The sequence below is a fragment of the Carcharhinus amblyrhynchos genome, chromosome 1 (assembly GCF_965287045.1).
Source record: "Carcharhinus amblyrhynchos chromosome 1, sCarAmb.v2.hapA, whole genome shotgun sequence".
Classification (NCBI taxonomy): Eukaryota; Metazoa; Chordata; class Chondrichthyes; order Carcharhiniformes; family Carcharhinidae; genus Carcharhinus; species Carcharhinus amblyrhynchos.
In genome coordinates, this window is record NC_137324.1 from 23,687,592 (window position 1) to 23,700,573 (window position 12,982).

At 42.2% G+C, this 12,982-nt stretch overlaps 1 protein-coding gene across 2 annotated transcripts in view; it reads right to left on the reverse strand.

Annotated features, from left to right (window-relative positions):
• Positions 1-340: 340 nt before the first annotated feature.
• Positions 341-12,982, reverse strand: part of ptcd3 (pentatricopeptide repeat domain 3) — a 46,257-nt gene continuing 33,615 nt past the window's right edge. For both annotated transcript variants that reach the window (XM_080198740.1, XM_080198643.1), the window contains exons 18-24: positions 12,133-12,211; positions 8,904-8,994; positions 8,717-8,802; positions 4,064-4,206; positions 1,465-1,506; positions 1,139-1,297; positions 341-627 (exon numbers count right to left, since the gene is read on the reverse strand). In XM_080198740.1, coding sequence (XP_080054866.1) covers positions 567-627; positions 1,139-1,297; positions 1,465-1,506; positions 4,064-4,206; positions 8,717-8,802; positions 8,904-8,994; positions 12,133-12,211 — 661 coding nt within the window. In that variant the 3' untranslated portion in view covers positions 341-566. The remainder of the gene's footprint in view (positions 628-1,138; positions 1,298-1,464; positions 1,507-4,063; positions 4,207-8,716; positions 8,803-8,903; positions 8,995-12,132; positions 12,212-12,982) is intronic.

A 12,982-nucleotide genomic window follows, 5' to 3' on the forward strand; every position in this document is an offset into this window, starting at 1 on the left:
CTGTGTGGTCAAAGACAAACCACCCAACTATTCAAATCCCATTTTCCAGCACTTGGTCTGTGACCTTGACATCACAAGTGCACATCTAAATACTTCTGAAATGTTATGAGGGTCTCTGCCTCCACCACCCATTCAAGCAGTGAGTTCCAGACTCTGGGTGAATTAGTTTTTCCTCACCTCCCCTCTAAACCTCCTGCCCCTTACCTTAAATCTATGCCCCCTGGTCATTGATCCCTCCACCAAGGTGAAAAACAGATGGCCAAACATCCTTGACTTTCAACATATCATTAACAGATTAAGTAAAAAAATGTTTTCATAAATTACAGCAGCAACTAAGGGGAAATTTCATGATTTTTTTTAATATTCCATATATTTAAAGATTCCATCATTGTGTAGTATGACATTAATAATGCACCAGATAAAACTGTAAAAGATGAAAGATTGTTTCCATGCACCAATATCTGTGCTATACTCAGTCCAGTGCAGAGTTCATGTGCTGTGAACAAGGTCAATCAGCTCTGCATTTTAATAGAACAACATTCGATAAATTCAGGATGATCAAAATGTTATTCTCGGTCACTATCACTGCTGTCGCTGCTGCTGGCATCCAGTTCTTCCAGCGATCTTCTGTTTATTTGTGAAAAAAGAACAAGCATTAAGGTGTTACAAAACCCACAATCTTGCTTTGCAACAAATATCAATCCTTTGTCTTTTTTTTACACTATACACACCCAATACAGAATAGGTAGACTGTGTGGATTGGCACACCTCAGGTAGAACATACACTGTTCCACAGAAACATTGGAGCAGGGGCAGCCATGCGTCCTTTGAGTCTGCTCTACAATTCAACATGATCGTGGTTGATCCTCTCTCTCAATGCCATACTCCCCCACTCTCCCTATACCCCTTAACACTGCTGGAGTCTACCCATCCCCCAAACCAGAGGAAGTAATGTTCCCGCACCCCTTAAAAGAGGCCAGTCTGTCCAGCCCTGTCAGAATTTAATACATTTCAATAAGATCCCTCTCATTCTTCTAAACTCCAGGTGAGGCCCATATGACAGTCCTGCAATTTTCTCTGCTCCACTGTAGAAAAACACTGGTTACAAATATGACATATGCCAAGCAGGCAGACTTACTTCTCTTCATCTGTCAGCTCAAATTCCTTCATCACCCAGTCAAACAACTCTGACGTTGCAGGTAAACTGAATGAACTGGCCAGCTTCACCAGATCAAGAGCTAGGGCCTTGTTACAGATTTCTTTAGCATGGTCCAAAAACTCATCCAATAGCTCTTTGCTGAATAAAAAGAATACAGAAATCGAGATACTTCAGAAAAGTGCCCCTGTTCAAGTTCAAAGGAACACCGAACAATCTCTAAAGGGGGTTTCCTCCCTTCACCTTAAACATTTACAAATCCAATGGCATTAATTTCAATTGTTGAACATTAATAAGAAACAACTTACCTAGGAACTCTGTTGTTAGTTTTAAAAAGTTGCAGCATCGCCCTGGCAATAAAGATGACAAGTTATTGCATACACATTATCAGCTATTTAAAGTCAAAAAACAGTCTTTTGTTGGGTTTAAGTTGTCACTACACGAGAATGTAAATGATTCACAAGTATCAAGGGTTTTGGGAAATCTTGGAGTTAAAGAGCAGGATCTTTTGTACACTGTGCACTCACACTAAATTTACAGCATAGAAGAAAGTAAGTTTTTTTCATTTATTCATTGCCCATGTCCATTGTTGGATGGGCCAGCACTAACTCTGGCCTTAGGGTTCTGACCTACATGTGACTCCAGATCACATTGCTGGGATCTGGAGTCACATGTAGGTCAGACCAAGAAAAGACAGCAGTTTCCTTCCATAAAGGATATTGGTGAACCAGGTGGGATTTTCCAACAATTGACAATGGTTTCATGGTCATCATTTGACGTGTAATTCCAGCTTTTAATTTAATTCAAATTTTATCATCTGCCATAATGGGATTTGAACCCTGGTCCCCAGAACATTACCCTGGATTACTTGTCCAGTGACAATACCACTACGCCACTGCCTCCCTTTTGGCCCCTTCTGCCTGTGCCAGCTCTTTGGTAGATCTATCCAATTAACTCTTTTGCCCCTATAATTGTTTTTGTTTCAAATATCTATCCAACTCCCTTTTGAAAGCAACTATTTAATCTGTCCCCAACACCCTCAAGGACAGTGCATTCAAGGTCACAATAACTCACTGGGTTTTTTTAAAAAAAATCCTCCGATTTTTCTGCCAATTCCGTTAAATATATGTCTTTTGCTTACCAACCCTTCTGCCACTGAACACAGTTTTTCCTTATCTATCCTTTCAAAATCCTTCAGGAATAATGTTAATTTTGGGGTCCCACCAGGAGATCAATAAGTGCTCACAGCAGCTTAAAAAAAATCAACGATCTGTGATCCTGGGCCAAATAGAGAGAGAGAGAAAATTGTGAACAGCTTTAAGTAAATTGATGTGGAGAAACAGTCTGAATCATAGAATCCCTAGAGTACAGAAGGAGGCCATTCAGCTCAAGTTTGCACTGACCACAATCCCAGCTAGGTCTTATCCTCATAACCCCACGTATTTACTCTGACAGTCCCCTGACACTGAGGGTCAATTTACCCTTGCCAATCCACCTAACCAGCACATCATTGGACTCTGGGAGGAAACCTGGGGAGAACGTGCAGACTGTTCACACAGACAATCACCCAAAGCTAGAATTGAACCTGGGTCCCAAGCACTGTCAGGCAGTGGTGCTAACCATTGTGCCACCATGCCACCCAGTGCACTTGGGGTGAGTCCAGAGCGAGGGAGGTCTGATTAAAAGACAGACACTAACAGATCAAATAACTAATTGAGGACCAAAGTCTTTACACAAGTGATGAGAAAATGAAGCTTGTTGCCAAATGGATTGACTGAGGATAGCTGAGGATGGATTGAAGTGGATGTTGATTGAAGAGAGAGAAGGAATTAGAAGGACATGGGAGCAGGAAGAAAGAATATTGATCAATTGGACCAAGTGACCAGTTGCGCTGTAGATTCTATTAAATTCTACATTTATCATCCACATCTCCAAAAGCAATCAAATAGTTTCACTCTTTGCTGAAATTCTGTGCTCATCGAGCAAGAATGATGGACGGGTTAGGGAATGGGACATTTTCCTGTTTCAGACACCTATTGTCAGGAGATTGGCTTGCATGAGAAAACACTTCACTATTAAGCACTTCAGGTCAACTAGTAACAACTGAATTGAGCTCCCTCCATGTTTCTTCAAGTGAAACTCAATTCCAAACTTCAGAAGAGCATCTGCTGTTACATCTATGCCCTAAGCATGGCCACCAATTGGTTATTATAGAATCCTACAGTGCAGAAAGTGGTCATTTGACCCATCAAGCTTCCACCTACTCTCTATGGAGCATCTTAACCAAGTCCACCCTCCCACTCACCCTATACCCGTAACCTCACACATCTATCCCACTAACCTACACATCTTGGGGCACTAAGAATCAATTTAAAATGGCCAATCCAATTAAACATCTTTGGACTGTGGAAGGAAACTGGAGCACCCAGAGGAAACCCACGCAGACATGGGGAGAACGTGCAAACTCTGCACAGGCAGACAGTCACTCAAGGCTGGAATCGAACCCAGGTCCCTGGTGCTGTGAGGGAGCAGTGTTAATCACTGTGCTATTGAGCCACCCGTCTCTAGGGCAAGTTTGGTGTCACAGGATAATACACTTAAGATTTTTGTGTCAAGTTTCCAAACTTGTGAGAGAATCCATACAGCTCACAGAGAGGTGACTTGTGTTTCATTAGCTGCAGCTGAACTTATACACCTGACAGGAGTGAAGGAACAGTGTTAACCCACCAGCCAAAGATTCATTAACCTAGTCTTCTTCTTCTTTATATTATTGACATTTGACCTTCAGTTATTGCTTTTTAGCATTTTAATAGCCAATCGGGTTTCAATTCTAAAGTCTATTCTGTATTAACAGAGTTTTTTAAAGCAGGCTTTTGTCAGCCATAAATTATTCTCCAGAATACTCACCAAGCATCTCGAGTTCGACCTCCTCTCAAGAACAGGAGAGTCACACTTCCCAACGAGGTAGCTGTCCATTGTATGTTACGGAATTGCTCCTGTTTATAAGCAGCCTTTATATCCAGTGCGCATTCAGCAAATGCAACTTGCAACTGTAAAAAAATCCACATCCAAACTAAACATCTGTACACAGAACCTCAATGTATACTGGGAATCTCATCCTGCCTCCATCCCAGGAACGATGGAATTTGGAAATGCAGGAAGAGTTTTGAATGTTAAATTCAGAAAAGGTTTAGCTCATTCATGACTTGATATCAGATAAACAACTTTTCAAGCCACAAGGAATTTTCTTAGCTGGAATGTCCTATCCAAGTGGGCACAGGTTACACTACAAAGACAATTATATTCTTGATTATGTCCTAGAGTCGATAATTCCCCTGGATTAATTGTTTCCCATTGCACCAATCCTTCAAAACTCAAATGTGCCCAAGACTTTTCTTGCTGTAAAGTCTATAGCATTTGACCCAAAAAGTGCCTCTTGTCAAAAGTCCAGCTTTATAACCCCTCCACGCTACTTTTCATATTATTACTCTAACAATTCCTTCAACTTTGTTGATACAACTTTTAGACATTTACATTGATTACATTATTTTTGCTTTAACTGTTGGACCATAATAATCTTCTATTTAAATTTAGTTTCAAAGAATAGATACGAACAAGGACCATTCAACCCATCTAAGTGTATTCATCAAGAATGAAGTTGTAGCACCTACTCTGTCTGGATGTCTATTCCTAATCAGAAAGAGGATTGAAGGTAATAGTCAACACATTTCTGCAATGGATTCCACCCCTTCTATGGTTGCTGGTTTAGCCTGAAACAGACTATTTGCAGTCAAAACAATGGGCAGAACCCCATTTAAAGGTTTAACCCCATGTTTGCTCAATTAGAGAGAAAATAAAACATCCACTTCCACAATTGTTAACGTCATCACCTCTGCGTCCAAACACAAGCTGCTCTTCCTTGGTCAGCCTCCCACCCTTCAACCTTGGAACATTTGCTCAGCTAAAACTCTGCCACTCATCCCATACCAAGTAACAATTTCCTCCCTTTTGTTCATGATGTTGCTAACCAACATGGCATGCTGGTTCCCCAAGAATGGAAATAAAAATTCTTCTCCTTGCCGGTCCATTCCGATAGCTAGGTCTTTCTAAACCTGAAACCATTGTACATGCCTCAGCCCAAAACTCTCCACTGTTCCAACTCATCCTTTCCAACACTGCCACATCCTTTTTTCACCCAGCCAATGAAGGCAATGGCTTCAAGTGCCCAGATGCCAGCCTCTGGCCCCCGCCATTCCTTTCCAAATCCCACCCCCTCTTTTTCTTTCATCAAAATCCTCCTCTGTGATCAATTAGTTGCCCCTCTTAAATCTTGCCTTCTTTAGCTTGGTGCCCATTTTTTTTGCAGTCCCATAGGGGATGTTTTATCCCTTAAACAGCATAAATGCGAGCAACGATTGTAGTTGAATACATTTCTAAATTTTCCTTTTGCGTTCCCTAATCCTATTGCCAAGATGTATTTGAATGTCTGGGATTGACTTTTTCCATATGATTTTTAATCTTAAACTCAATGAGGTGTTCGCTCAGTCTCCTTTCAAGGTTGACTGTTTGAAATTAGTACAGTCATAAAATCATTACTGATGCTCTGCACTGCCTCTCGGCAGTCTGGCCAGAGCACTGTACAGCTTCAGCAAGATATCCTGTGTGTTGTGCCGCATAGCTCTGACTGAAAAATTTAGCAACATAATTGACTGGACATGCCAGAAGTTGAGTCTACTGAAAGCCCCAATATCAATCAAGTTCATCGCTCGATGTTTATTACAACAGTATTTTCTTTGCCTCTATATGATGGGATGTTCACGTCTATTCAATATGTAGCAATCATAGCCACACAATTCAAGAATGAAGTTAAATGTCAACTATCAGTGTCTTGGAAGTTTCCACTGACTGAATTGGATTCATCACATAAACTGGGCATCCATGAGGTGCTGTGGGCCATCAACAGCAACGGAATTGTACTCCAGCACAACCTGCAACCTCATGGCTCAGCATATCCCCCACTGAATCATTACCATCAAACTAAGGGATCAACCCTGGTTCAAAGGAGTGTGCAGGAGGGCATGCCAGGAGCAGCACCAGGCATATGAGGTGTGAGGCTACCAAACAGGACTGTTTGCATACCAAATGGCAAAAACAGCAAGCAATAATCAGAGCTAAGCGATCCCACAACCAACAGATCAGATCCAGATATATTTTACATACATATAACTGTTATATTATATATATAATATATATTAATTATTATATATATTTAATATATCAGAGCAGTTCTGCCACATCCAGTCGAGAATGGTGGTGGACAATTAAACAACTTACTGGAGGAGGCAGCTCCACAAATATTCTCATCCTTAATGATGGAGGAGTCCAGAACATCCGTGCAAAAGTTAAGGCTGAAGTATTCGCAGCAATCTTCAGCCAGAAATGCCAAGTAGATCATCCATCTCAACCTCCTCCAGCATTTCAGATGCCAGTCTCCAACCAATTCGATTCACTCCACATGATATCAAAAGACAGTCGGAGGCACTGGATACTGCAAAGGAAATGGGTCCTGATAACGTCCTGGCAATAGTACTGAAGAATTGTGCTCCAGAACTTGCCACTCACCTAGTCAAGCTCTTCTACTACAGTTACAACACTGGCATCGACTCAACAATGTGGAAAATTGCCCAGGTATGTCCTGTCCTCAAAAAGCAGGACAAGTCCAACCCGGCCAATTACCACCCAGTCTATTCACGATCATCATTAAAGTGACGGAAGGTGGTCATCAACAGTGCTATCAAACAGCACCTGCTCCGCAATAACCTGCTCAGTGACGCTCAATTTGGGTTCTGCCAGGGTTACTCAGCTCCTGACCTCATTATAGGCTTGATTCAAACACGGACAAAAGAGCTGAATTCCAGAGGTGAGGTGACTGTGACAGCCCTGAACATCAAGGCCGCATTCAACTGAGTGTGGAATCAAGGAACCCTAGCGAAACAGGAATCAATGGGTATTAGGGGGCAAAATGGTACGTAGGAAGATAGTTATAGAGGGTCAGACATCTCAGCTCCAGGACATCTCTGCAGGAGTCCCTTGGGGTAGAATCCGAGGCCCAATAATCTCCAACTGTTTCATCAATGACCTTCTGTCCATCATAAGGTCAGAAGTGGAGATGTTCACCAATGATAGAACAATATTCAGCACCATTCGTGACTCCTCAGATACTGAAGAAGTCCATGTTCAAATGCAACAAGACTTGGACAATATCCAGGCTTGAGCTGTTAGGTAGCAAGTGACGTTTGCGCCACACAAATGCTAGGCAATGACCATCACCAATAAGAGACACTCTAACCACTGCCCCTTTACATTCAATGGTGTAACCATCACTGAATCCCCCACTGTCAACATCCTAGGGGTTACCATTGACCAGAAACTCAACTCGACTCACCACAAGCACACTGGCTACAAGAGGAGATCAGAGGCTAGGAATACTGTGCCGAGTAACTTACCTCCTAACTTCCCAAAGCCTATCTACCAAGATGGAATGCTTCCCACTTGCTTAGATAGGTGCAGCTCCAACAACGCAAGAAGCTTGACACCATCCAAGCCAAAGCACCCTGTTTGATTGGCACCACATCCACAAACATTCAATCCCTCCACCACCAACCTCAGTAGCAACAGTGTGTACTATATACAAGATGCACTGCAACAATTCACCAAAGATCGTCAGATAGCACTTTCCAAACCCATGACCATTTCCATCTAGAAGGACAAGGGGAGTGGGTAAATGGGAACACCACCACCTGCAAGTTCCCCTCCGAGCCACTCACTTTCCTGACTTGGAAATATATCGCTGTTCCTTTGCAGTCGCTGGGTCAAAATCCTGGAATTTCCTCCCTAACAGCATTGTGGGTCAACCCACAGAACATAGACTACAGCAATTCAAAGGAGGCATCTCACCACCACCTTCTCAAGGGCAACTAGGGACGGCCAATAAATGCTGGCCAGCCAGTAGTGTCCATGTCCCATGAATGAATTAAAGAAAAATACCGTGGCTACAAGAGGTCAGAGGCTGGGAATTTTCTTACCTCCCGATTCCCCAAAGTCTGTTCACTATGTACAACGCACAAGTTATGATTGTGATGGAATATCTCCACTTGTCTGGATGGGTGCAGCTCCAACAACACTCAACAAGTGAGGATAAAGCTGCCTGCTTGATTGGCACCATAAAATTCATTCCCTCCACCACTAATGAACAATGGCAGCAGTGTGTATCAACTACAAGATGCACTGCAGGAACATACCAAGGCTTTTTTTGACAGCACCTCCCAAATGTTTGACATCTGCTACCTAGAAGGACAAGGGCAGCAGATGCATGGAAAATTACTATGGACGTATCTGCATTACATGGACTGCAACAATTCAAGGCAGCTCACCACCACCTTCCCAAGATAGAGTTAGGGATGGGCGATAAATGCTGGTCTAGCCAGTGATACCACATCCCACGAGAGAATACATCTTCAAAAATACATGATCAAAACCGAACGGAGGGATCTTACTGACCTCTGGACTATGTTTGTCACGACCCATCAGCTCAAGTACCTCCTCCACAAGATCCTGCTTGTTACTGTGACCAAGTTGCTTAATGTCTGTGTGAAAGAATCAAAACAGCAACAACTCAGCATTGACTCAAGGTTGGTAAATTTTACTTTTCTTCATTCCTTCAAATTGTCACACAAGCTACACTGACCTTTCCAGATAGCTGGAATCAGGTGTAACTGGTTCTCTGTATCCAATGCCTGCAGCAAATCCTTGATACCTTGTACATTGGGATAGTAAAGCTGTAAAAAATATTTGCACTTTAGTGTTTCTCTAATAAAATGTTTTCTGCAGTTCTATGAAATGCAACTTTCTCTAAAGAGATTAAGACAGAAAAATCAGTCAAGAAGCAATGACAATATTTCACATCCTCTGCCAGAGCTACAAACTGGAGGCTGAATGTCTCCCTCAAACAAAATAGACACGTGGCTCCTCATGTCATCTCCATCTGGACAATCCCACGCTACGAACATAAACCACTGATTATTACCTCAAGCACTCCACTCTATTAGCAGCCTCTGGTCTCTTTATTTACACTCCTTCTCCAGAGTTTGTTTCTATCTTACCAAGCCTTTCTCCTCTTAAGAAGATGAGAAACAGGATGAGTAGGCTATTTGGCCCCTTGAGTCTGCTTGGTCATTCAATAAGATCTGATTGTAGCCTTAAGTCCACTTCCCTGCCTGATCCCAAACTCTTGATTCCCTTCTGGATCAAAAATCTGACTCAGTCTTGAATAAAGTCAATGACTCAGCCTCCACTGCTCTTTGGGGTAGTGAATTCTGAATATTAACAACCCTCTGAAACTGTGCCATCAGTTCTAGATTCCGTCATGAAGGAAAACATCTCAGCATTTACCCTACCAAGTCCTCTCAATCTTATATGTTTCAATAAGATCACACCTCCTTCTTTTAAACTCCAATGGGTATAGGCTCAACCTTTCCTCACAGTGAGGAAGGGTGTCTTAGTCTACAGGGAGACTTGGACAAGTTGCAGAGCTGGGCCGAGAGGTGGAGGATGAAGTTTAATGCGGAAAAGTGTGAGGTAATTCACTTTGGCAGGAATAACGGATGTGTAGAGTATAGGGCTAACGGTAGGACTCTGAATAGTGTGGATGAACAGAGGGATCTAGGTGTATGTGTACATAGATCCCTGAAAGTTGGGAATCAAGTAGATAGGGTTGTTAGGAAGGCATACGGTGTCTTGGCGTTTATTGGTAGGGGGACTGAATTTAGGAGCCGCAGCGTCATGTTGCAACTGTACAAAACTCTGGTGCGGCCGCACTTGGAGTATTGTGTGCAGTTCTGGTCCCCACATTATAGGAAGGATGTGGAGGCTTTGGAGAGGGTGCAGAGGAGGTTTACCAGGATGTTGCCTGGTATGGAGGGGAGGTCCTATGAGGTGAGACTGAGGGATTTGAGGTTGTTTTCATTAGAAAGAAGGCGACTACGAGGGGACCTTATTGAAACATATAAGATGATTAGGGGTTTAGATAGGGTGGACAGTGATAGCCTTTTTCCTCGGATGGAGAAAGCTAGCACGAGGGGGCATAGCTTTAAATTAAGGGGTGGTAGTTATAGGACGGATGTCAGGGGTAGGTTCTTTACCCAGAGGGTGGTGAGGGATTGGAATGCCCTGCCTGCTGCAGTTGTAAATGCGCCTAGTTTGGGGGCGTTTAAGAGATCCGTGGATAGGTTTATAGATGGTAAGGGTTTGGTTTAGGTTAGAGGGTCATTGTTTTTTTAACTGGTCGGCGCAACATAGTGGGCCGAAGGGCCTGTTCTGCGCTGTAATGTTCTATGTTCACAAGGCTACCCATTCATCCTCAGAATTAACCCAGTGAACCTTCTCTGAACTGTTTCTGATGTAAATATATTCGTCCTTAAATAAGTAGACCAAAACAGTTACAAAATGCTCTTGTTGCAGTCTCACCAATACATTGTTCAACATTCCACTTGCCTTCCAAGTTACTTGCTGCATGCTAACATTTTGTGATTCATGTTCAAGGACATCCAGATCCATTTGTATTGAAGCATATGCTGCAGCCTTTCTCAAGTTCTTGTATATTAAAGTGGTCAGCTCACTTTAATAGCAAAGATAAAAGAATGAAAATGCTGCAACCAGTTAGTGGAGCTTTATTAGATAGGTGTTGCTTGCTTACAGTCCAGGATGGTTTATAGCACTACTTTAATAATATTCTGCTTCTTTATTGTTCCTGCCAAAGTGAACAACTTCACATTTTCCCACATTATCCTCTACCTGCCAACTTTTTGACCATTCACTTAATCTCTTTATAACCTTTTGCAGACTCTGTCCTCCCTACAAACTGCTTTCTCACTCAGCAAATTACACTCAACTACAATACACTCAGTCCCTTCATTCAAGGTCATTGATATAGACTGTAAATAGTTGAGACTCTTGCACTGATCTCTGTTGCACTCTGCTAGTTACAACTCGTCAACCTGCAACTGACTCAATTATTGCCAATTTGCTCCCCATTATCTGGTCAATCCTCTAACCATCCTATTGACTTCATTTACCCACGCTGCTTGTCATGTCCCCAAAGCATAAAAAATTGTCAAACATGATCTCCCTTCCATAAACCATGCCACCTCTGCCAGCTTGTTTTATGATGTGGCTCATCTGAGGAAGGAGCAGCACTCCGAAAGCTCATGAATCTAAATAAGTCTGATGGATTTTAACCTGGTATTGTGAGACTTCTTACAGTTTGTATTATGATGTTTTTAATGTCCTGCTATCATCTCCTTAGTAATTCCAGTTTTCCAATGACAGATATTAGGATAATCTCTGTTAGTATTCCAATTCTTTTTTCTCTTTTCTCTGTATTCCTTATCCATTTTCTACACCCACCTCATAAATCATTCTGATTTGCCTAGTCAGCTGGATAATGTGGTAACTGTAACCCACAATAAAGGTGATCAAATGTGTGGTCAAAAGAGCAATATTCTTGATATAATAAAACAATGAAGTAGAAATAACACAGCAATAGTAACTATGAAAATAGGAGCACTATTAAAACAGTTCTTGCTTACAGAATGCTCTCTTGCAGACCAAAAACCCTCCTAAACTCACACATGCTCAGAATACTCAACAGACGCCAGGAAATCATCGGAGAAAGGCCTGTAAGAACACTCTGTACTCAAAATGACTCACTAACAGCTAAACTCCTAGCTCTGATGAATGATCCCTGTAGAAACACTTGCCTAACCTTTTTTTAGAAGTGTGTGCTCCAAGTATTTTCAGGTTTCCAAATCAGCATCCATATCTTTTTTTTACTTCACTGGATGAACCAAAAATCTGCACTTCAATTGTTTATCAACTCGGAGTTGCTAGTTTTTAAAAGTGCTGTAGAATAGACATACCGATGGAATGAGGGCTTTATACCACTTGAGAATCACGTCAATGCTCTCCATCAGGCATAAGATGCTAAAGAATCTCCCACTGAGAATTAAAAACAAACTTAATAAACATTTTAAAGTTTCAGTAAGAACTGTCTGCATTTGTATAGCACTTTTACCACACAATTGTTACAGCACAGGAGACCACCATTCAGCCCATTCTGTTAACACCAGACCTCCAAATGAGTATTTTACGTAGTGCCATTCTCCTGTCTTATCCCCTTAATCCTGCACATTTGTCTTTTTCTGACAATGGTATTTTGAATACTTTGGTTGAATCTGCCTCCACCAGACAATGCACTCCAGACATTAACCACTTGCTGCCTAAAGAAAATTGTCCTCACATTGCTTTTGCTTCTTTTACCAAATACTTTGAAAGTGGTGGTGAGCTACCTTCTTGAATGGCTGTAGACTCTGAGGCGAAGGTGAACCTACATTGCTGTTAGGGAGGGAATTCTAGTGAAGGAAAGGCAATGCAAGAGCAGATCAGAGGCTTGGAATACTGTGGCGAGTAAATCACTTCTGGACTCCACAAAGCCTGTCCACCATCTACAAGGTACAAGTCAGGAGTGTGATATAATACTCTCCATTTGCCTGGATGAGTGCAACTCCAACAACACCCAAGAAGCTCGACACCGTCCAGGACAAAGCAGCCTGCTTGACTGGCATAACATCCACAAACATCCACTCCCTCCACCACCGATGCTTAGTGGCAGCAGTGTCTATGTCTACACTGCAGAAATTCACCAAAGATCCTTAGAGCAGCACTTTCCAAACCCACAGCCACTTCTACCCATGATGTAAAGATGCCAGT